This window comes from Trichechus manatus, unplaced genomic scaffold (assembly GCF_000243295.1).
Source record: "Trichechus manatus latirostris isolate Lorelei unplaced genomic scaffold, TriManLat1.0 scaffold00102, whole genome shotgun sequence".
NCBI lineage: Eukaryota > Metazoa > Chordata > Mammalia > Sirenia > Trichechidae > Trichechus > Trichechus manatus.
Window position 1 is genome coordinate 5,253,361 of NW_004444038.1, and position 24,482 is coordinate 5,277,842.

At 37.5% G+C, this 24,482-nt stretch overlaps 1 protein-coding gene across 1 annotated transcript in view; it reads left to right on the top strand.

Annotated features, from left to right (window-relative positions):
- MYO16 (myosin XVI) overlaps window positions 1-24,482 on the top strand; it is a 637,778-nt gene that overhangs the window by 115,096 nt on the left and 498,200 nt on the right. The window contains exon 5 of the mRNA XM_004382940.2: window positions 21,736-21,844. Coding sequence (XP_004382997.2) covers window positions 21,736-21,844 — 109 coding nt within the window. The remainder of the gene's footprint in view (window positions 1-21,735; window positions 21,845-24,482) is intronic.

The following is a 24,482-nucleotide window of genomic DNA, read 5'->3' on the forward strand; positions in this document are numbered from 1 at the left end:
CAGGACCTTGTATTGTGATCCCTGTCAAAGCAGTCAGTGGTGGTAGCTGGGCACCATCTGGTTGTACTGGACTCAGTCTGGTGGAGGCCATGGTAGATGTGGTCTATTAGTCCTTTAGACTAATCTTTCCCTTGTGTCTTTGGTTTTCTTCAGTCTCCCTTGCTCCAGATGGAGAGGGACCAGTGGAGTACCTTAGATGGCCGGAGAGAGGGTTTTTCATGCACATTTTACTGCCGATGATTTTATTAAAACATTCATGTAAGAAATCACTGATAAGAGGGCTGCTTATTTCTAATATTGCTTGATTTTCATGTAATCGCTTCAGCCAAAGAGAAGAGAAAAGGATCAGTTCATTCCCACGTGCATCAGCAGATGGAGAAATGTTGATCTTTGGATTTCAGTCATCACTCTCATTCTTTTCTCTTTTGACTTGATGAGAACAGACCTGGCTGTCAGACAAGCTTTGAGATGCGAGCAACAGCACATTTTTTATTCAATTCAGAACTCATCTCGGCTGAGCTGAGTGGGCTGTTTGTTAATAAATCAAGCTCCACGAAATTAGAAATTCTTCCTCTTTAAATTTAAAGAAGGATTCAATCTTCAGACTATATCTGAAAAGCACTTTATTACATGAGAAGTCCTGGTGACACAGTGATTATGAGCTCAGCTGCTAAGCCACAGGTCAGCAGTTCAAATCCACCAGCCGCTCCTTAGAAACCCAATGGAACGGTTCTACTCAGTCCTATAGAGTCGCTATGAGTCGGAATTGACTTAATGGAAACTTTTATTATTATTATTATTATTATATGAGAAGCCCTGGTGGATCAGTGGTTAAGTGCTTGACTGCTAACCAGAACGCTGATGGTTTGAGCCCACCAGCTACTCCACGGGAGAAAGATGTGGCAGTCTGCTTCTGTAAAGATTTACAGCCTTGGAAACCCTATGGGACAGTTCTACTCTGTTGTATAGGATTGTTATGAATCAGAATTGACTTGATGGCAGTGAGTTGAGTTGGGTTTATTATATGAGAATATTGCAGACTAAGCACTCATATTTCCGGGACTCAAATATCAACCCCAAAGTAGTACACATTCCCGAGTTATGCTTTAATATAATGTCTTTTTCTTCACTCAGGATTATAGACACCCCTGTTTCTTTTTCAATATTATATCTATTTCAACTGCCAGATTTGGATATTTTAATGTAAACGGAAGTATATTGTTATGTATTATATTATTGGCCATGAACACCTTATAAAAGCTGTATTTAAAAAAAAAAATTATTTCTGAAAACTCGAGCCAGGACTTGCCAAATGAAAATAACTCTTCAACAGATTTGTGTACTGTGTTCTCTTAATGACTGTAGTCTTTAAAAAAAAAAAAAAGTAACAGCTAAGCCTCCTGAAGAATTCTACTTTAAGAACTGTGTAACTAGAGCAGATGTTATAACAGAAATTTCAGAATTCTATGTTCAAGTGTTAACTAGTTATTAGTTGCTTTCATGTAGATGGACAGGAAATACTTTTTTCTTTTTTCTTTTTTTTTAATAGAATGCACACAGTATAACCCTGTAATTACCACCATGCCCCTGTTTTTGATATTTTATCTCTTAGGCACATATAGCCCGGTAGCATTGGTTAAATCATCGGCATGGTAAGGGAGATATGCATTAATATATATTAACAGTAAACTTATATACAAAATCAGAGCATATCATATGAAGGAGATCATGGGAGCCAAGTGTGATGAGACATATTTGAATTTAATCCAATTTGACAGGCCTAAACAAACAGAATATATTAGAACTTAGTTTGGGGTCAACTTGGCAGCAGAAATGCTTATGCTTCTTTCTGTAACAGTTGGAGACTTTAGTAAATACTTTGGTTTAAAACTTTAGAGACTCTAAACCATAACCAAACTCATTGTCACCTGGTCAATTTTGACTCAGAGAGACTCTATAGAACAGAGTAGAACTGCCCCATAAGGTCTACAAAGGGCGGCTGATTAGTAGCCAAGCTCTTAACCACAGTGCCACCAGGGCTTCTGTATGGAAGAGAAACTACAAATCTGGATAAACACTGAATAATTATTAGTATATAATGGCTAGTGTATTTATATAAATATTTATATGCATACTATGCATAAAATCTTAGCTTTAGTAAGTGTTGAGATAACGTAAATGAATGGTATTAATTTAGCTCAAATAAGGGCGCGCCGGACCTAGTCAAACAGATACCGTGGCAGTATTGTGGGGTAAGATTGAATGAGAACCTAACTGAACCCAGAGGCACTGCAATTGAGAGAATGTTACCTAAAATCCAAGTAAATGAGGTCCGTTAGTCCTCTGGACTAATTGCTCCCTTGAGTCATTAGTATTTTTCCCTCTTCTTTGCTCTGGACAAGAAGAGACTGATAGTTGTATCTTAGGTGGCTACTCGCAAGCTTTTAAGATCCCAGATGCTACTCACCAAAGTAGGATGTGGAACATTGCCTATAGACAAAACAATAACACACGTGAGGAACGTGCTTCTTAGAACCAAGTACATGAGATCAAATGGGCAACACCTGCCCAGGAAGAAGGACGAGAAGGCGGGAGGGGGAAGGAAAACTGGACAAATGGACAGGGTGAACCTGGGGTGGAAAGGGAAAGGGGGAGAGTGCGGACACAATGTGGGATTGCAGCCAATGCCAGGAAACAATGTGTGTATAAATTTTGGAGTGACAAACTAACTTTCTCACTTAAATTTCACCTAAATCACAGTTTAAAAAAATCAAGTAAATGATTATGATCTTTAGAGCAGTAGTAATGGGGATGGAGGAAATATTGATGACCCATTTTGAAAGGAAAATCAGTAGTAATGCTGATTTTTTATTTTTAAATATAAGAAAGAAGTAAACTGAATACAGCTTCCTGTTTTCAGGAAATTGGGGACAATGGTGCAGTTTACCAAGTGTGATGGTTAAGACTGTGCGTCAACTTGGCTAGGCCATGATTCTCCATGTTTTAATGTAATCACTCCCATGGTTGAATATACTGTGAGTAGCCAATCAGATGAAAGGGAGTCTCCTTGGAGATGTGGCCCGCATCTGTATATAAGCAGATGGTCTGGCTTTTTGCTCTCTCTGGATCCTGCGGCTGCTTCCTGTCATCTCATCTCCCATTCTTGGGACTTGAGCTGTCAGCTTATCTGCTGAACCTGGGATTCGTTAATCTGCACAGCCTGTGAGTGGGAGCCCTGCTCTCTGACCTTCTGATCTTGGGCTTGCCAGCTTCTGCAGCTGTGTGACTTGGGAGAGGCCTCTACCCTGATCCACGGACTTGGGATGTTCTAGCTTCTACAATCGCATGAGCTGTTTCCTTGGTATAATCTCTCTATGTATATATTTATACATTTTACTGGTTTTGCTTCTCTAGAGAACCCAGCCAAAGACACCAAGAAAGCAAACACTAGTGGAGAAACATGTTTGTGTGAGAGGGTGATGATTTCCATTTTAGAAAATGAAGCCAGTGGATCCTAGAAAACAGACAAGTGGAGATGTTTATCAGGCAGTTGGTACTGGAACTCATGAGAGAGAAAAGTCACGTTTATATAAATATGACAACAGAAGCTGTAAAGTGGGATCAAGTCAACCAGCGAAGATGTGAAGACTGAAAGAGGAAGAGCGTTTGAAACAGGGCCCAAAGTAAACTAAATAAGAGACTGAGAGAAACAGGAGGCTGCAAAGAAGACTGAGAAACAGAAACTGAATTGACAAGGAAACCAGATGCTTGTATTATTATGAAAGTCAAGGGGGAAAAAAAATGCTTGGAGAATTTCCTTGTGGCAATTGGAGCATTAAAATTTACAGGAGAAGCTACTTGTTGAGCATAAAACATGGAAAAGCAAACTCTAAGGAAGTTACTCATTACATCCCTACCTCAAATGCAAAGACAGATAAGATTTTCTGTGGTTTCCCCATCATATGTGTCTAGATATTTTCGTGTAAAACACTAACATTGTAATAACACATTTTAGACTAAACAAAGAAAAAGAATTATAGGGAATGGTCCCATATGGCATTTGAGGTAAATTATATGTTAGGCCAATTAATACTAGGTATGGAACAGAAAATAACTGCCACTATTTCCAGCAAACCTTGAATTGGCTGCATTTTTTCAGAGCAGATATGGGATGTTCAGATTAACAAAATATACTTTTTAAAACGTAGGGTAAACAGACTAGTATTGGAGACTAATTAAGTGAATGATTGATGAGGAGGTCGCTGGCTCTTTTTGTGAAGGGCTTTAGTCAATAAGCATTTACTAAGTACTGTATCTGCATGACTGGGTACTGTCCAAGAAGTTCAGTAAGTCATGTGTTACACATTTAACCATAGTGCCAGGGGAAATGAGAGGCTTCATAGGAAATGTAATATAAGTGGCTTTTACAATAACTTCAAATTATATTGAACAAGAGCTTCGGCTGCTAACCAAAAAGGTCGGCAGTTTGAATCCACCAGCCACTTCTTGGAAACCTTATGGGGCAGTTCTGCTCCTTCCTGTAGGGTCACTGTGAGTGGAATTGACTCGATGGTAATGGATGGATCTTCTAACAGTGGGTCCCTGAGTGGTGCAAACAGTTAAGCACTCGACTACTAGCCCAAAGATTGGTGGTTTGAACCTACCCAGAGGTGTCTCTGATGACTGGCTTGATGATCTACTTCCACAACCTTGAAAGCCCTATGGAGCACAGTTCTACTTTGCACACTCAGGATCACAATGAGTTGAAATCGACTGGAAGACAGCTAACAACATCACCTCTAACCGTATGGAGCTCTTCCCTGACCCTGGAACCTGTGATTTCTGTTCTTATCTCTTTCTCAGAAACACACAATGCACTTGTTTATGAAATTGTACTTTTTAATTATATTCTGGCCATTAACTGGCACAAACTGTACTCAAGCAAGCTCCTCAGACAATCCTCACATTGTCTAAAGATGTTTCCTCACCTTTAAATTTAGTAAATTTATTGTGGCCCCAAAAGACTGGTCCTGTGTTTTCAGTTTGTTTCATAGTTTTGTTCATTACTTACTAAAAAAAATGTTTTTCTTAACATAAATACAATATATGTTTATTGTAGAAGATTGATACATGCCGAAAAATATAAAGAAGATTAAAAATTACTAGTAAACCCACATTTAGAGATAATTAATGAAATTTTTATGTATTTATTAATTCAATGAATGTTTCTCCCTTCTCCCTCTCTCCAAGCACGTATAAAAATCATATAAAACTTACATAATACCATAAATACAGCTTGCTAAGTCTGCCTTTTACCTTCATTTTTAGAATTTACCCAGTCCCTAAAATTTTCTTCTACAGCATGGTTTTTAATTATGTGCAGTTACACATAAATATCATTAAGTATGCTCTTATTTTAGACTTTTTTTTTTTTTACAAATTTTCACTATTTTATTCCAGTATTTGCTATATTATTTCATTATAATGACAATAAATATTTCACTTCATAAATATTTTATGTGTGCCATTATATCTATCTTTCTGTCATCTGCCTACCTGTTTATCTGTCATCCATCCATCCATCTAGCCATCTAGATTTTCCATTTTACATTTATGAGTCATACATACCCGTGTCTTAAAAGGATAATTTCACTAGGCTTGTTGGGAAAGAGCAGTATTCCTCTCAGCTCCTCACTTCCAATTTCTCTTTCCGGATGCAACCGCTTCCAGCTGTTTTATTTATTCCTTTTTTTTTTTTTTCAATTGTTGTGCTTTAAGTGGAAGTTTACAATTCAGGTTAGTCTCTCATACAAAAATTTATACATACATTGTTATCTGACACTAGTTGCTCTCCCTATACTGTGACAGCACACTCCTTTCCACCCCGGATTTCTCGTGTCCATTCAACCAGCTCTTGACCCTCTCTGCCTCCTTATCTCACCTCTGGACAGGAGCTACCCATTTAGATTCTTGTATCTATTTAAGATAAGATGCACACTCTTCACGAGTATCATTTTATGTCCCATAATCCATCTAATCTTTGCCTGAAGAGTTGGTCTCAGGAATGGTTTTAGTTTTCGGCTAACAGAGAGTCCAGGGGACATGTCTTCCAGGGTCCCTCCAGTCTCAATCAAACCATTAAGTCTAGTCTTTTTACTAGAATTTGAGTTCTGCACCCCACTTCTTTCCTGCTTCATCAGGGACTTTCTGTTGTGTTCCCTGTCAGGGCGGTCATTGGTGGTAGCCAGGCACCGTCTAGTTCTTCTAGTCTCAAGCTGATGAAGTCTCTGGTTTATGTGGGCTTTTCTGTCTCTTGGGCTTATACTTTCCTTGTGTCTTTGGTGTTCTTCATTCTCCTTTACTCCAGGTGGTTGGGACCAATTGATGCATCTTAGATGGCTGCTTGCTGGATTTTAAGATCCCAGACGCCACTCACCAAAGTAGGATGCAGAACATTTTCTTAATAAACTTTGTTATGCCAGTTGACCTAGATGTCCCCTGAAACCATGGTCCCCAAACCCCCGCCCCTGCTACCCTGTCCCTCAAAGTGTTTGGCTGTATTCAGGAAACTTCTTGCTTTGGTTTAGTCCAGTTGTGCTGACTTCCCCAGTAGTGTGTGTTGTCCTTCCCTTCAACTAAGATAATTCTTGTCTACTATCTAGCTAGTGAATACCCCTCTCCCTCCCTCCCTACCCTCGTAACTATCAAAGAAAGTTTTCTTCTGTGTTTAAACCTTTTCTTGAGGTCTTATAATAGTGGTCTTATACAATACTTGTCCTTTTGTGACTGACTAAATTCATTCAGCATCATGCCTTCCAGATTCCTCCATGTTATAAGATGCTTCATGGATTCATCTTTGTTCTTTATCGTTGTGTAGTATTCCATTGTGTGAATATAACATAATTTGTTTGTCCATTTGTCTGTTGATGGGCACCTAGGTTGTTTCCATCTTTTTGCTGTTGTGAACAGTGCTTCAATGAACATAGATGTGCACATATCTATTCGTGTGATGGCTCTTATTTCTCTAGGCTATATTCCAAGGAGTGGGATTGCTGGATTGTGTGATACTTCTATTTCTAGCTTTTTAAAGGAAGTGCAAAATCGATTTCCAAAGTGTTTGTTCCATTTTACATTCCCACCAACAGTGTATAAGTGTGCCAGTCTCTCCACAACCTCTCCAACATTTATTATTTTGTGTTTTTCACTTCCAACTGTTTAAGATGGTTCTTCTAGTTTTTATATTCATATTGTGCTAAATAACAGTGCTTAAACTGCTACACTTGACATTTCATCTTCAGTATAAATGATGAAGATTAGGACTCTATTCACAAACTCCCAGCACCCATTAGATGCACACACTCTACCCTTATGCCCATTATCCCTGTTTCATCATATCGCATTTTCACCACATCAGAATGTAGTGATTTTTCTGAATCTTGACCTCTTTGCCCAAAGCTCAGATGAAATGAGAGCTGAAAGCACATGTGAGTTAAGGAGCGAGGCTATCAGATAGGATGTGTGGGGGCAAACACCAGTAAGAGTGAATAATCCTTGACAAACACCAGAGAAAGGTGCTGAGGAGGCAGGAACCAACATCTTGGCAAAGGCTCTCTCATTTTGTAGTTGAGTCAGCCCAACCAGAAGACTGCTGAGCATCTACTGCCAGCTATCATGAGAGCTTCAGGAACTGGAGCGGAAAATTCATGTGTCTCTGGTCTGGGACCAGGACTGTTCCACAGGTCTCCAGTGTTTAACCAGAGCAAGGAAACACTAACAGCACATCATTTTTCTATGGATCCTAATCCTGGGGAGATGATGGAAGAGGCAATACGGCTGGGGAATCTATTTGTTCCTTAAGGGACTATGTGTTAAGTCCTTGTTATGATTAAAGTCGACTGTGAGATTTTAATGATTGTGAATTTTCATGGTAATAAAAAATTTAAAACCTTCATTACAACCATTGAAAATTTTATAATACTTGAAATTATATCTGAACACATTTTTACAGCTCCCTCTGTAAACTTCTAGAGGTCAGTAATCATTACCTTGGGAGCATATAAATGTTTATGTTTAGCACTGCTGCCATGCTAAAAATAAAACAAGCTAAGAAAACAAAACATGTAAGAAAGAAAACGTAATCAAAATTCAAGTGACTAGGGTATGAATCGTGTCTACACAGCCATGCTAGACGTTTAAGATTTTTTTCACTAGTTTTTTCAGGTGAAAGTACATTTCAGCATGAGGGGAAATTTGCTTTCTGGATGATTCTTATAAGCTAGCATTCCTGCCAGAGTACCTATTTCAACAATAATAAAGATTATAAAATGTGGGGCAGAAGGGGTAGAAAGAAGTACCACAAAACACCATGTGGATCTGTTATTTCTGACTGCGTTTGGCTGTCCTTTCTGCTATTCTGTACCATCCTTTTTCTTCAACCATTTTTATTTTTTAGAACTTTCCTGGGTTTATTTGTCTTTTTGTGGAATCAGTTTGCTGGCATTGGTCTGATTTATTTTAATGTTTAGCAGTTCTTTGGAGTATGCCCCTGAGAATACAAGGTGGCATTGTGAAAAAAAGTTTCTTTTCATTCTCGTGTATTGGTTGTTAGCAACAGAGAAATCTCTGTAGTGCTTCTCTGGGTCGCTAGCTGGAGTGCGGCCTTTGAAAAATCTAAGTAGTAAATTGGCTGCAAATAAATGAATTGGATACGTGTTTTTGGAGATCTCATTCAGAGGAACCTGCAGGTTTCCACTTAAACTTTTATAAATGCTTTTTGTTGTATTGGGTTGTTTTTGAGAATAGATTTATTTAGGGTTCTCTGCTACATCTCAGGGTGGGCTGCATTTTTATTTTCAACAAGTGTAACAATCGAGGACATTCTGGCATTTGTTCTGTTGTATTACAAATGCTTCACTAGAAACTTTTAACATTTTTGGCCCTTAGTATTCTGAGAATGACATTTTATAAATAATTCTTACCACTAACAGAAATTCTTTTATTTCCCCATTGCCAATTTTGTTCAATATATTATGAAAGTGAAGTGAAAAAGGGAGGAAATCAAACCAAATGTGCCACCATGCAAAAGCTAGACAATAAATAAGGAAGACCAAAGTAGAATTGATGCCTTTGAATTATGATGCTGGCAAAGAATATTGAATATACCATGGACTGCCAAAAGAATGAACAAATTTGTCTTGGAATGAGTACAGCCAGAATGTGCCTTGGAAGCAAAGATGGCTAGACTTTGTCTCACATACTTCGAACTTGTTATCAGGAGGGAACAGTCCCTGGAGAAGGACATCATGCTTGGTAAAGTAGGGGATCAGCAAAAGAGAGGAAGACTCTCAACAAGATGGATTGACACAGTGGCTGCAACGATAGGCTCAATCATAGCAATGGTTATGAGGATGGTGCAGGACCAGACAGTGTTCTGCTCTGATGTTCATAGGGTCACTATGAGTCAAAACTGACTCGGGGCCACCTAGCAACAATGACCCTCCTCTCTCAGACACTTCATTCATTGTACCTTGGTTTCCCTGTTGTGCAGCTTTCTGAGTTCTCATATTCCATTTTCTATTTTGTAGTAGTTTCACCAAACCTATCTTATTGCATACAAGAGAGTGAGATATAATTAATTAAAAATTAGGTACTTCTATATAAGAAACCCCAGTTACACCTCTTGTTCTGATCTAAATATCTGTTTCTTTCTTTTGGGAGTTTGTTTCTTTTAGGAAAGGGACTTTTCCTCTTTTCTTAATACAAGCCACCATGGATACCTGAGCAATGAATATCGTTGCATTTCCCAACCCAGGGTATTTTTGGTCACATTAATTTGAAAAATTTGGGTCCAATTTTAAGATGGTTTCTTTAGTTAGGACTTTTCAGACTTTAATATGCTTCAATATGCTAATATACCCCAAAGTCAATAAGATAGAGATATAGTGTAAAATATTTTATAGTATAGTTTTTTGAAACAAATTTAAATAAAGCAATTGATGTGACTTATTTGATGGCTGTATTGGAGGAAAACAATGAAGGTCAAGTTAAGCTGTGTTAATCGTCTCAGGTTTAACATGGCTGAACACCTAGCCATTCCAAATAAATTGGTTTTTAGGATTTCTCCTTATTGCTCCAAAGAGCTTGTTAAACAACGGCAATTTTTTTTATATTTAGCAGAAAACATAACCCAGGTTTTAAAATAGCCAAAGCATTTGAACAGATAATTTACAAAAGAAGAAATACAAATGGCCACAAATATGTTAAGAAATAGATAGCTTTTCCAGTAATTAAAGCTGTAAATTCACATAGGTTCTAACATATCATATTGTCAGTGATAAAATGTATGCTTTTATTACTAATTTTTTGATTTATTTAGTTACTAATTATTTTCTGAATAATCCACTGTAGAGTGTATGCTGTGTTAGATCCTGGGGTTATAGTGGTATCGCAGTATTTTCTCTCATGGAGCTTAGCCGTCAATGAATACATATGTGTGTGTTTAAGACATTGGGTAGTAATGATCACTATAAGAAAATTAGAGTATGGTAATGTAAAGTGATGAAGTATGGAGGAATGAGGACTATTAAAAGGTTGTAAAGGAATAAGCCTATTTAAGATGTCCACAAGGGAAAAATGTTCCAGGTAGTTGGAACAACAGGTGCAAAGCCAAATGAGCTAGGTCTGTTTGAGGAGATGCACAGAGATTCCCATGGCTAGAGTAGAGTGAGCTAGAGGTAAGTGTAGACTGATGTGGTTGGAGAAAGGATCGTGTCCAGATGATGTGGATACTTGGAAACCATGGGCAAGAAGAGTTCAGCTTTTATTTTTGAGAGTGATAAGAATTCACTGGGAATTTTGAGCAAGGGAGTGAGGCAATGTGAAATGTATATTTTAAAAAATCTCTCTGGTATTCTCAAAGAATTGACTTTGTGTGAGGGTTTGATGTCAGGTGGTGGTTGTGATAAATAACAATGAAGTCAACCAGTTAGAAGGCCATTAGAGAAATCTGGGCAAGACATGATGTTTTCTGGATTAAAGAGGAGACAATGAGAATGAGTCAGATTTGTGATGCATTTCGAAGGAAAGTGTTGGCAGGACTTGTTGACTGATTGGATTTGGGTGGTGAGAGAGAGATGGGGGTAGGGGAGAGAAATTATCTCTTTATTTGGGACCTAAGTAACTAGGCGATTTATTCATGGGAGAATTCAGTGAGATGGACACTCTTCGGTAATTGTTGCTGGATAGTGATGTGAACTGTTTTAATCTTTCTCTTAAGCCCTGAAGCCAAATGTACTGAGCATCTTAATAATTATATACTATTTGATGTAATGGTAATATCCATTAGGGAATCTTTCATATAAGGATAAAGCAAAATGTTTCATATATATATATATAAACACACACTTGAGGGTTACATAAAATAGTGATAGATTAAAAGCATACATGTGTAAAAATAAAATAATTAAATGAAATGTGGTATATAAATATAACTGAATATGCTATAGTCATTTAGTATTAGTTGATTGCATGGGAAGGAAACTCTTCATGATTAAATATTGAATAAAAAATGAGGATATAAAACTATAAATGTATTATTTTCTCAATCTATTTTCAATAAATCCATTCATTTACTCTATATACATTGAATGCTTACATCATATCTCTGTACAGATATTAAAAAATTGAAATATTAATACTAGTTAGCTCTGAGTAGAGAGATTATAGATGAATTTACTTTCTTAATATTTTTGTAATTTCTTATAATTATATATCATTTTGTAATTAGAAAAGTTTTTAAAAAGCAGTATTTCTCTAAAACCAATTCATTTAAAACAGATAATTTCCTCATCTTTCCACAACATTTCAGATGCATGATTTCCTAATCTGTACGTTTCTAAATTATGAATTATGAGGAATTCATACCTTTAAAACATCCGGAAGTTACACATCAGCCGTATCTTTCTGTCTCTCACATTTGCACCTATGAATGATGACTGCCTGCATTTTCCATTTCTGAAGCTAAAAGTTAAAACCTTGTAATTACTCTTGTTGGAATTCATGTAGAAAAATGGAATCATTAATGTTGGAGAGCCTGAGTAAGCAAATAAGAAATCTTTCCAACATAAATTCCAACATAAAGACCTCTTCTCACATTAGAACAGTTATTACCCATTGTAATGTGATGAGATTAGCCTTCAGGTTGCCAGAACCTAGGTCATCCAGAAACCATGTCCCTTGATTATTGAACAATTCCCTACCTGCCCCAATTCCTGTTCACAGTATAATTCTATGTGTTATTAAAAAAAAGAAAAGAAAAAAGCTTATGAAATGCTATAATCGCGCTTTCTGACCTAAAATAATTGGTTATATGTCTTATAATTTGTTTGGGATAGTTATCACATTTTCCTGCTAACACATGAATACAAAACTTTCTATGAAAAGGAGGGAGACCGTCTATAATATAAAAGCACAAAACATCAACTCCATAGGATTTGTATTCTGTTTTTCTTATCGTGTTTTTATATGTATTTTTATATTAAAATGGAATATTTTGTAGGGAGATATTTGGAGATTAGGTAAATAATCGGTTCTTCATCAGACTTTTACCCACTAGTTTTAGCATCCATGGAGATTGTCATCTGAATCAATAACTACTATAACGAATGATAAATTCCAACTTTATCATTTCTTTCACATTTATTAGTTGATATCCTATGATAAGGAAGAGCTTTGCCTTCTCCCCTATGTATTTATGTATTTATTTGTTTATTTATATCAGTGTGAACTCACAGATTTTTAGTTGTAACTTTACAGTGAAGAAACCTGGTAAACATCATCTTAACCACTGATCAAAGTTAACTTCATCAGTTCTGGGGCAAGTGACATCATGTGCCTTCTAACATGATGTAATGGGAAGAACATGACATCTCCTCAGTGGTATTCCTCCCAAAAATCTCATTGTGAGGAACGATCAGACCAACCCAATTTGAGGGGCATCCTGTATAATAACTTGTCCACCAGAGATCATGTGATAAAATTCTGCAAAATAATGACTTATTCATTGGAAATATGTTTTTTCTACAACATAACTGACAACTATACAAGTGGACCTTGCTGGATGGACTGCATAGGAACCACATTGACTGTACTGTGGAAAGAAATAATGGAAAAGCTCAATATCATAAGTCAAGACAAAGCTAGGAACCAGCTGTGGAACAGACCATCAATTGCTCACATACAGTTCAAGTTGAAGGTGAAGAAAATCAAAGCAAGTTCATGAGGGCCAAAGTTTTACCTTGAATACATCCCGCCTGAATTTTGAGACCATCTCAAGAACAGATTTGTTTCCTGAAAACCAGGACTGTGGGAAACCATCAAGGACATCATACATGAAGAAAGTAAAAGATCACTAAAAAGACAGAAAATAAGGAAAAGACCAAAATGGATGTCAGAAAAGACTCTGAAACTTGCTTTTAAATGCAGAGTAGCTAAAGCAAATGGAAGAAATGATGAAGTAAAAAAGCTGAACAGAAGAGTTCAAAGGGAAGCTCGAGAATACAAGACAAAGTATTATGATGAAGTGTTCAAAGTCTTGGATTTAGACAACCAATAAGGAAGACTATGATTGCATTTCCCAAGCTGAAAGAAATGAGAGAAAATTCAAGCCTTGAGTTGCAATACTGAAGGTTTCTATGGGTAAAAAAATGAATAATGGAGTAAGCATCAAAAGAAGATGGAAGGCATCTGCAGAATCACTCTACCAAAACGAACTGGTCAATGGTCAGTGATTTCAGAAGGTAGCATATGATAAAGAACTGCTGGGACTGAAGGAAGAAATTCAAACCACACTGAAGACAATGGCAAAAAAGAAGGCCCCAGGAATTAGTGGAAAACCAACTGAGATACTCCAACAAATGGATGCGGTGCTGTAAGCACATACTCATCTATGTCAACAAATTTGTAAGACAACTGTCTGGTCACTAACTGATACTGTTCGATAATTTCCACATTCTGTTTGATCCGTATTCGTGTGATCAGACAGAATCTGGAAATTATCGAACAATATCATTAGTATCACATGCTAGTAAAATTCTGCTGAAAACAAGTCAAAAATGACTGTAGCCATATACCAGCAGGGAACTGCCGTAGTTCAAGCTGTATTCAAATGAGGATGTGGAATGAGGGATATCATTCTGTTGTCAGATGGATCTTGGCTGAAAGTAGAGAATACCAGAAAGATGCTTACCTGTGTTTTATCGACTATGTGAAGGCATTTGACTGTGTCGATCATAAAAATTATGGATAACATTGTAAAGAACTGGAGTTTCAGAAAACACAGTTGTGCTCATGGGGAACCTATGCATGGTTCAAGAGACACTGTTAGAAAAGAACAAGGGGATACTGCATGGTTTAAAATGGAAAGACATATGGGAGGTTGTATCTTTCCACCTTATTTATTCAATCTGTATGCTGAACAAATACTCCGTGAGCTGGACTATATGAAGAAGAACATGGCACCAAGATTAGAGAAAGACTTATTAATAACGTGCAATATGAAGATGCCACAAACTTGCTTGCTGAAAATGAAGATGACTTGAAACACTCATTGATGAAGATCAAAGACCACAGCCTTCAGTATGAATTACACCTGAACGGGAAGAAAACAAAAGCCCTCACAACTGGACCTATAAACAACATCATGATAAACAGAGAAGAAATTGAAGTTGTCAAGGATTTCATTCTACTTGGATCATCCCTCAATGTCTGTGGAAGCAGCAGTCAAGAAATCAAATGACACATTGCATTGAGCAAATCTGCTGCAAAAGACCTTTATAAACCTTTAAAAAGCAAAGATGTCACTTGGATGACGAAGGTGCCTCTGAGCCAAGCCAATCTTTTCATTTGCTTCATATGCATGCAAAAATTGGATAATGAAAAAGGAAGACAGAAGAAAAACTGTGGTGTTGTTGAAGAATATTGAATATACCGTGGACTGCCAAGAGAATGGACGAATCAGTCTTAAAGAAGTACAACCAGAATGCTACTTGGAAGCGAGGACGACAAGACTTCAACCCTCTTACTTTAGGCACATCATTAGGAAAGACTGTTTCTAGAAAAGGACATCATATTTGGTAAATTAGAGGGCCAATGAAAAGGAGGGAAATTGTCAGTGAGATGGACTGGCAAAGTTGCCACAGCGATGGACTCAAACCTACCAACAGTAATGAGGATGGCACAGCACCAGGGGGCTCCTTGTTGGGTTATACACAGGGGCACCTGAGCTGGAACCAACTGGACATCAACTAACAGCAACGTAAATAACCCTTCAAACATGTTAAAGTCTGAAAATAAAAAGACTGAGGAACTGTTCCAAATTGAAGGAGACTAAAGAGACAGGGAACTAAATGCAGTGGGTGATCCTGGATTACAACCTGAAATGGGAAACATCATCAGAAAAACTGATGAAATTTTAATATGCACTGTGGTTTAGATAACATTTACCAACGTTTTCTATGCTAATTTTGAAAGAATTATGCAGTCGCCTCATATGCATGCGAAAGCTGGGCAGTGAATAAGGAAGACCAAAGAATTGACGCCTTTGAATTGTGGTGTTGGCGAAGAATATTGAGTATACTATGGACTGCCAAAAGAACGAACAAATCTGTCTTGGAAGAAGTACAGCCTGAATGCTCCTTAGAAGCAAGCGATAGCGAGACTTCTTATCATGTACTTTGGACATGTTATCAGGAGGGATCAGTCCCTGGAGAAGGACATCATGCTTGGTAAAGTAAAAGGTCATGGAAAACCAGGAAGATCCTCAATGAGATGGATTGACACAGCGGTTGCAACAATGAGCTCAAGCATAACAATGATTCTGGGGATGATGCAGGACCGGCCAGTGTTTTGTTCTGTTGTTCATAGGGTCGCGATGAGTTGGAACCAACTTGAGGGCACTTAACAACAACAGCATGCAAGAGAATATATTTTTACTTATGAAATACATACTAAAATATTTAGGGGTAAAGGAACCCGATGTCTGCAACTCAGTTTTAAGCTCGAGAGACAGAGACAGATGCACAGAGAGAACAAAATAGGAAAAAATGTAAAAAATTGGTAAATTTGTGTAAAGGGTATACAGGAGTTCTTTGTACTGCTCTTGCAACCTTCAGTAAATTTGGAAGTGTATTAAAATAAAAAGCTACTAAAAGTGTTAGCATATAAAAGTGATTATTTATTTATAAAAATGCCATTAGATAACTCATTAGAATTTCAATATTAATATGCTAAAGAATTATTACTAAATAAAAAATTGGCAAGCATATTCATTGAGATTAAATTGTTACATAATGTAAACCAATGAAATGTTTATTTAGAGGAAATGTGTATGTATTTGACCATATGTCATCTGGCATGAAGTAAATAAAATTTCTATACGGGGGGATGATATATTTGAGTTGTATTTCCAAACTCTAGGAATATAGTTTAGGACAAATTGGAAGTTCGATGCCCTTCTAGCTTGGATTATTAGGAAAGATACTGAGGACTCCCAGTAAAAATTCTTCAGTCTTCATTTGCAGAGTGTATTTGAAGAGGTGCTTTTGATTTTGCATATGTAACATCTCTATGAGTCAGAATCGACTACGGTGACCTTTTTTCTTTTTTTTTTTAACATTGATTAAGTACATTTCCCTGATGAAAACCATACGTGATATGATTGATTAAATTTCCTGGAGCAAAACGGATTTGCCTTTCAGTTTATATTGCTGTTCTTAGTAATGGAATTTTTTCTTAATTTGGAATTTCGACTTTCAGTTGAAACAAAAGATAATAACTACTGTCAGTACAAGACATTTGACATCTAGTGGTTAGGTGTAGGAGCGTAAAATTAGGAAGATATTTCATACACACACGTGCACACACACACACACACACACACACACACACACACACCCTTAAGGCTTAGGACATTAATAAAACAAACAGAAAAACCCAAACCCGTTGCCATCGAGTCAATTCCGACTCATGGCGACCTTATAGGACAGAGTAGAATTTCCCCATAGGCTTTCCAAGGAGCGGCTGGCTGGTGGATTCGAACTGTTGACCTTTTGGTTAGCAGCCAGATGCATAATGGATACCAAATATAATTCGGTTATCTTGAATCATGAGAAAGTATATATTTTTTCCACTCTCTCACTCTCAGTATCCTTTTGACACACTCAACTTCCTAATCCATAGGTTTTCATAAAGTACAGCATTCAATTATTTTAAAATATTATTTAGGATTCAGAAAGTTTATAGTGATTGCTAAAGATATCATTTCTGTATCTTAAAATAAATTAAGGTTTGGGTATTCTTAACTCTGTAGATGAAAATCTAGTCTAAACTCCTCAGTTCCTCTGATTCTCATTTCCTGAAATAAAGCAACCATGCATACGATGAAATGCGTGCAGCAACATGTGACAAAATTAATGTTTCATGTTGACTTCCTCATTGTGTAGAGAAACTGCTGAGCCATGTATCCAAGGAAACAATGTAACTAATATGTTGGCCAATTCAGGAGCATTTTTCTCTGACTGTTATATTCATAGGTGAAAAAATATATAACGGAATCTTACATCAGAGAAATGGAATTTTCAGTGTTAAAAGAACATTTTTAAAAAAAGTTATTTAAGAATATCATGTCCATGCCTTGGAGGAGAAAACATTATATTATAAAACACATATTAAAAAAAAAATTCTCATGTTATAAATGGGCAATGTCTAAAGTGATTTTCTTTGAATTGAATCATTTGTTAGCTCTCACTTCGCGAAATCGAGAAAATGGATTTGCTATTCCTGAGTGGTTCAATGTGTTTTTTTGGTTTTAAACAAGAACTTACACAATACCTTATAAATGCTACTAACTAGTGACCCCATGAGTTATTTCCCTTTCTGTATACTAGATATTAGACCGTCCTGATGATATTAGGAAATCCTAGTGGCATAGTGGTTAAGTGCTCTGGCTGCTAACCAAAAAGTAGGCAATTCGAACCCACCAGGCACTTCTTGGAAACTCTGTGGGGCAGTTCTCCTCTGTCCTATAGGGCCACTATGAGTCAGAATCGACTCGATGGCGGTGGGTTTGGTTTTTTTTGGTTGGATGCTGTTAAGTCTTTTAACATTTGGAGGAAAATCCTGCTTTGCAAGACAGCAGCTTCTTAGTTTCAGTGGGATCTGTTAGCAACTAAAGTCGCACATTAACTTCTGCAGTTAGTCATACTGAGAATAAAAATCAGTCACGAATCTCACCCTTAGTAGTCACATTAATCTTAGAGTGAAAATAAGGAATCTCGTAATAAAATTAATTTATGCAAAGGAGAAGAATGACTTTTCCTTTGCAAATGTAAAATATAAATAAAACCTTTGTGCTGCCTTTTTGCATTTGAAACCCCTCAGCTGAACTCAGTCCTCTCTTGTTCATTCTCAAGATGTGCATGATCCAGTGGGAAAAGGGGTCTTATCCACCCGAGTCTCCAAGTGCTGCTTTTGCCTGTAGAGCTTATCTGTGTCTTTGTATTAGAACTTGACCAGAAGCTTCACTAGACAGAGTATTTTGCTCACTCACCTGCCAAGGACTTTCCCACTTGGCATCTGCCTCTTGCAGTTTTCATCCCACCGTCTGTACTGGCAGGAGCCAGTGCTGTTTCAATTTCTCTGTTCCCATTAGCAAAGGAGAAGGATTTACAGGGTCCAACTCTAGTATCATCAAGGTAGGAAAAGAAGGGTAGACTTGGAGTTGATAGTTGATAGTCAAGTAAATTGATAATAGGCACAACATCGACCCTAAAATCATCTCTTGCCTTTCCACAGTTTTCAGGTTTCACATCCCGACAGGAGGAGAGGCGATTCTGGTACATGTGCGTATAATGCGTGGGAGTGCTTCTTTGAGAACAGATTACCTTGGTGGATTTAAACAGGAAAAATGCCTTCCCCTCTTGCTTAAATGTAATGTGTGGCAGCTCAAAAAAAAGTGTGAACATTGTATTAATATTTTATTTTTGGTTTTACCAAAATTGTGCCATCTCAATATAAATCTTATAAATAATTGACTTAACTTCAAGTTTAGAAAAAAAAGAAATATTTTAATTAACTAATGTAACTATCAGTAGAGTTAGAAGGAAAGCTGTTTCCAAATTTTTGAAAATTTAAGTTATTACAAAATATTTATATTTATGAGCTGTGAGAGAAATTAGTCATAGGATTATTGACATGATAGAAGATTTTGGACAGTGACTAGTTCAGTAGGTTCTTTGCATCTCTGCAATTAAACAGAAAGAGAGAGAGGATGGGAGGAAGGAGAGAGGGAGATACGAAGGAAAGAAGGAAGGAAAGAAGGAAGAAGTCTTTCATAAATGTTATCTAGGAAGAAAGAAGGCAGAAAACAAAAATATAATACTGATTTTGTAATTTCATCTACCAAAACCAAAAACCCACCGCTGTTGAGTCAATTCAGTTCACCTCAGAGACCCTACAGGACAGAACAGAACAGCCCCATAGGGTTTCCAAGGCTGTGATCTTTACAGAAGCGGACTGCCACATCTTTGTTCATAGAGTGACTGGTTGGTCCGAACCATCGACCTTTTGGTTAGCAGCTGAGTGCTTAACCACTGTGCCACCAGGACTCCTTCCATATAGGGAATAATACCTGGTAATTTAGCAGCACATAAGATAAGAGATTAAGGGGGGGAAATTTCAGTGAAAGAGCCCAGCTGAAATATTTCAATTCCAGGCTTTCTTTGAAAGAGCCTCATTCCTTCTTCAAGAATAAAGATATTCTTTCCCAGTGCATTGCCCCTCTCCACTCCCAGGTGCTTTCGTATTTATTTGTGTTGTGATCAATAATGCATGACCTTTAATTATATTTACTATTACCTTGTCCCCAGGTGTTTGGCATAGATAGGATTCTATTTGAAACATTTATTAATTGGGGGAAAATAACTTATCCCTTACCTGTTAGTGGGGTGAGGTAGATTTCATAATTGATATTGACATCAGTGATGATACCCTGTACTTCCGGCTCTTGTTAATTGATTCTTTAACAATTGGTACATGAGGAGTTATGCGAGATCTTATTCTTGTGGTTGGAGACCAAAGGGAAAAAAAATTGTTAGCGATGTCTACGTAAGAATATGGCTAAAGGAATTTTTTTCCAAGCTCTGCATAACTAAAACTAAATTAAAAGCTTTAAGAAGATAATTAGGAGTCTTTAGGGTCTTAAAATTACGTGCTTTCCCTGCGAAAGTGGAAATCTGAAATACATGACTTGCTTTCTTCAGATAAAGGAGTATCTTTAATATGCTACACTCAGCATGGTGAGTAAACAGTGCAGCTTATCTTTAGGGCAAATATTAAAATATGGGATCTTTTACCACTCTGACCTACTTTTTTTGTTTTCTCTTTTACAATACATTTAGAGTGGTTCTTTGGCAAATCTGCACAGAGTTGCTTATGTATAGAAATCTGCTTTTATGTGTAGAATAACAAGACAAAACCCTAAATTTTAATATATAGAAGTATGAATGTGACTCACCATTTTATATGAACATATGAATTTGGATATTATATGAACTGTGTTAACATTGGAGGCCTGGTGATGCAGTAGTTAAGAGCTTGACTGCTAACCAAAGGTTGGCAGTTCAAATCCACAAGCCGCTCCTTAGAGACCTTATGGACGATTCTACTCTGTCCTAAAGGGTCGCTATGAGTCAGAATCAACTCAACTGCAACGAGTTTTGTTTTTGGTATGTTAATGTTACAACACAGAATGCCATCCAGTAAAAGAAATAGGAAGAACGTTTCATTTGTTTGAGCTGAGTTTAATGGTGTGTTATTGGGAGGTATATGGTAAACCTTGGACATTGGGTACGTGTTCATGCCAGGGCCTTGGAAGAAAGGTATTAGGCATGCCTGATGGATTTTGTGGGGCTCATTAAAGAATGTAGAACAATGGTAACAATTTATGTGATGAACTTTTTAAGAGTGGAAGCACATCTATCGTTGTTTAAGCTGGGGCTGGGCAGTGAGGGCAGCAGGCATGCTCAGAGATACTGTGCTGCCGAAAGGTTTTTTGAAGCGAAAAGATGTGAAATAGCCATATTTGATACCGTTAATCCATTAGTGCCTACAGATCGTGCTTGTTTTTAGAAAATAGTTTCTGAAAAGAGAAAAACAGCCAAAGGACATTGACGCAAGACTTCATTAAATTATTATAGTATGATAATGGCTGAAAGATGAGTTTCTGTGGAGAACAAGGATTTTATAGGATAGGTTCGATAAGATGAGTCAAAGTTCAGCTTGTTCAGAGAAGTACTCACCATCCAAACTCTGGAAAGGTATGAGACACCTCTGTCGGTTAGAAAGAAGTCAGGAGGATATAGGGGCAGCCAACACAGAGGAGGTGTGGCTTAGCATTGATTAGATATTTTGGGTTTAGCAAGATGAGTGGGGAGAAATAGTTGGGACAACGGTCTTGCAAGGGTTAGTGGGGGCATTTTTAGTCCTTCAGAGTCTTTCACAAGTTATTCATTACACTTGTCTTAAAAAATAATTCTAGCTCCCTACATGATTCTCCAAGGTTGTATCTAATATAAACTTTTTCTAGCTCTGTTTCCAGACTAAGAATTAAGTGAAACTTTTAACGTGCTTTCTCTTTTTTTTAACAGTATATATAATTTTTTTTTTCTTTTCCACATATAGGCTGGAGCCAATGTCCTTCTTCAAGATGTCAATGGAAATATCCCATTAGATTATGCTGTAGAAGGCACGGAATCAAGCTGTATCCTACTGACCTATCTGGATGAAAATGGTAGGCAGAAGCTTTGAAAAACTGTAGAAAAAAAAAGATTAAAAGATAGATTGGGAGAAGTATTAAGTATATATTTAGTTTTATATGTATTCTTACATCCTTTCAGATTGGTGTTTTTTCCAAAGATTATGTAAAATAAGGTATTTTTCTGTTCAGTTTTTGATTACTCCGCAGTTCATCGTTGGTGTATGCAATGCGATTCTGCAAGCCAGCAGAAATCTAGAGGGCAACAATGAAGGGACATTTTAACAAGCATTTGAAGTCCATAATTAGTGGGACTGGGTTTGTAATTATAATCTGTTCTCCGCTGGGAGGGGAAAGGAAGTGAACCAGGACAATTGAATTTTGAGCTAATGAGAGCAAGGGCATTTGAAGTGTGTTCTCTTTGGAGCTGATGGTTCTAGTAACAATTATACACGAGTAAGTTAGGGTTAGGAGCCCTGGTGGTGCAGGGGTTAAGCACTTGGCTGCTAATCAAAAGGTTGCCGGTTCAAACCCACTAGCAGCTCCGAGGGAGACAGATGTGGCTGTCTGCTTCCGTAAAGATTATCACCGTGGAAACCCTCTGGGGCGGTTCTGCTGTGTCCTATAGGGTCACTATGAGCGCTGTGAGTCAAATTGACTCCACGGCAAGGGTTTTTGAAGTTAGGGTTTAAAGTCAAGGACAGTTTATGCAGCAGCATCACTGAATCCCGCTCTGTAAAAACACAAATGTCAGAAGAAAGCCCTGTGATCATGGTGCTTAGTCTGTAAAGATGAGACTGAGCCCCTAAATGCATTCACTGACAAAAGAACATTTAATTACACAGAACCTAGTGTATAATTTCATGAGTAAGTTCAGCACTGGGAAAATGGGAGGTATTTGAATTCCTCAGCGAGACAGCCTATTAAACTAGAGAAGTATGCCCCTCCTTTTTTTTTTTTTTTTTTTCTTCTTCCTGCTGTTTAGGTATAAATAACAACACAGAAATTCCAATCCCTTCAAGTAGGCGTCTTCGTCAGAGAAAAAGTTTAGTTTTTTTAAGAGCCACATAGCACTGATGACGCTTTATTTACCTCCTTGCTCTCAGAGAAGTCCTTACATCTGCTTCATTGTTCCCTTGTGCGCTTCACCTCCTCCAGATCGTTTTTTTTCCCAAAAAGTTTATTCTGAGACTGGCTTAGAATAATAATAATTAGTACTTAGCAGCCATGTTCTTAAAAAATATATAGTCTCATTAATTCTGAGAGCAAGGTGAGTATCGTTGTCTTCATTAGGCTAACGAGAACGCTGTCGGGCTAGCTGTGCTACTGAAGCTCATTTAGTCAGGTCTTCAGGGCTAGAAGCAGGCACTGGGTGCAGACTGGGTGGTATATTCAGTCATCCACTCAGCATCTCCCTCATTCCTTAACATCTCTCCTACACGAAAGAGCACTTGCTTTCTTCTGAGTCTTGTTAACTGTGACTTGTTGGTGAGAGATCACGTTACTTTAAAGGGGAGGTGGCTATGCAAATGTAACTGTTGGAATGTTTATTATTTGGACCTTTGCAAACTTCACATGTGTGCACAATTCTGAATTTGCAGGAAGAACTTGACCATGTTGTATTTAGCTGTGCCAGTTCTATGTGCGAGCTGTGGTAGTGCCGTAGATAAGTGCTCAGCTGCTAACAAAAAGATGAGCGGTTTGAATCCACCAGCCACTCCTTGGAAACCCTATGGGGCAATTCTATTCTATTCTAGTCAGTTCTGCTCCTATAGGGTGGCTATGAGTCAGAACGGACTCGACAGCAATAGGTGTTTTTTTTTAGGGGGAAGTTCAGTTCTATATGATTGTTGTTTCTGCTTTTCTTATTGTTCTGAATTTCTAAAAGCTGCGGTAATAAATATATTTTTAAATGAAATGAAGGCCATTAGTCCGTGGGTGGCACAAATGGTTAAGTGCTCAACTGCTAATGAAAAGGTTGGCGGTTTGAATTCACCTGGAGGCAGTTTCTAAGAAAGGCCTGGTGAGCTACTTGCAAAAAGTCAGCTGTTAAAAACCCTATAGAGCACAGTTCTACTCTGAAACACGCGGCATTGCTATGAGTCAGATAGGACTTGGCAGCAATTGGTTTATAATTTTTTTTTTTTTTTTGGCAACGGAATTAACCTTATATTTATTTGATAAGAAATTGTAGTATTAGCAAAATCAGTATACCAAAATGCAAACCAAACCTGTTAACTTTTTGCTGATTCTGACTCATAGCGACCCCATAGGACAGAGTAGAACTGCGCCGTAGGGTTTCCAAGGAGCGCCTGGTGGATTTGAACTGCCGACCTTTTGGTTAGCAGCCTAACTCTTAACCGCTACACCATCAGGGCTCCTAAAATCAATATATCTTATATAAATAGCAAAAAAAAAATAGTTGCATTCATTTGGAAAGGTGATTAAAAAAAAAAAAGATTAAGAAAAAGAAAAAAAAACAAGAGATTGACAAAGTCCAACACCCATTCCTGATAAAAACTCTCAATAAAATAGGTATAGAAGGGAAATTTCTCAACATAATAAAGGGCATCTATGCAAACCAATGGCCAACATCATTCTTAATGGAGACAGGCTGAAAACATTCCCCTTGAAAACAGGAACAAGACAAGGATGCCCTTTATCACCACTCCTA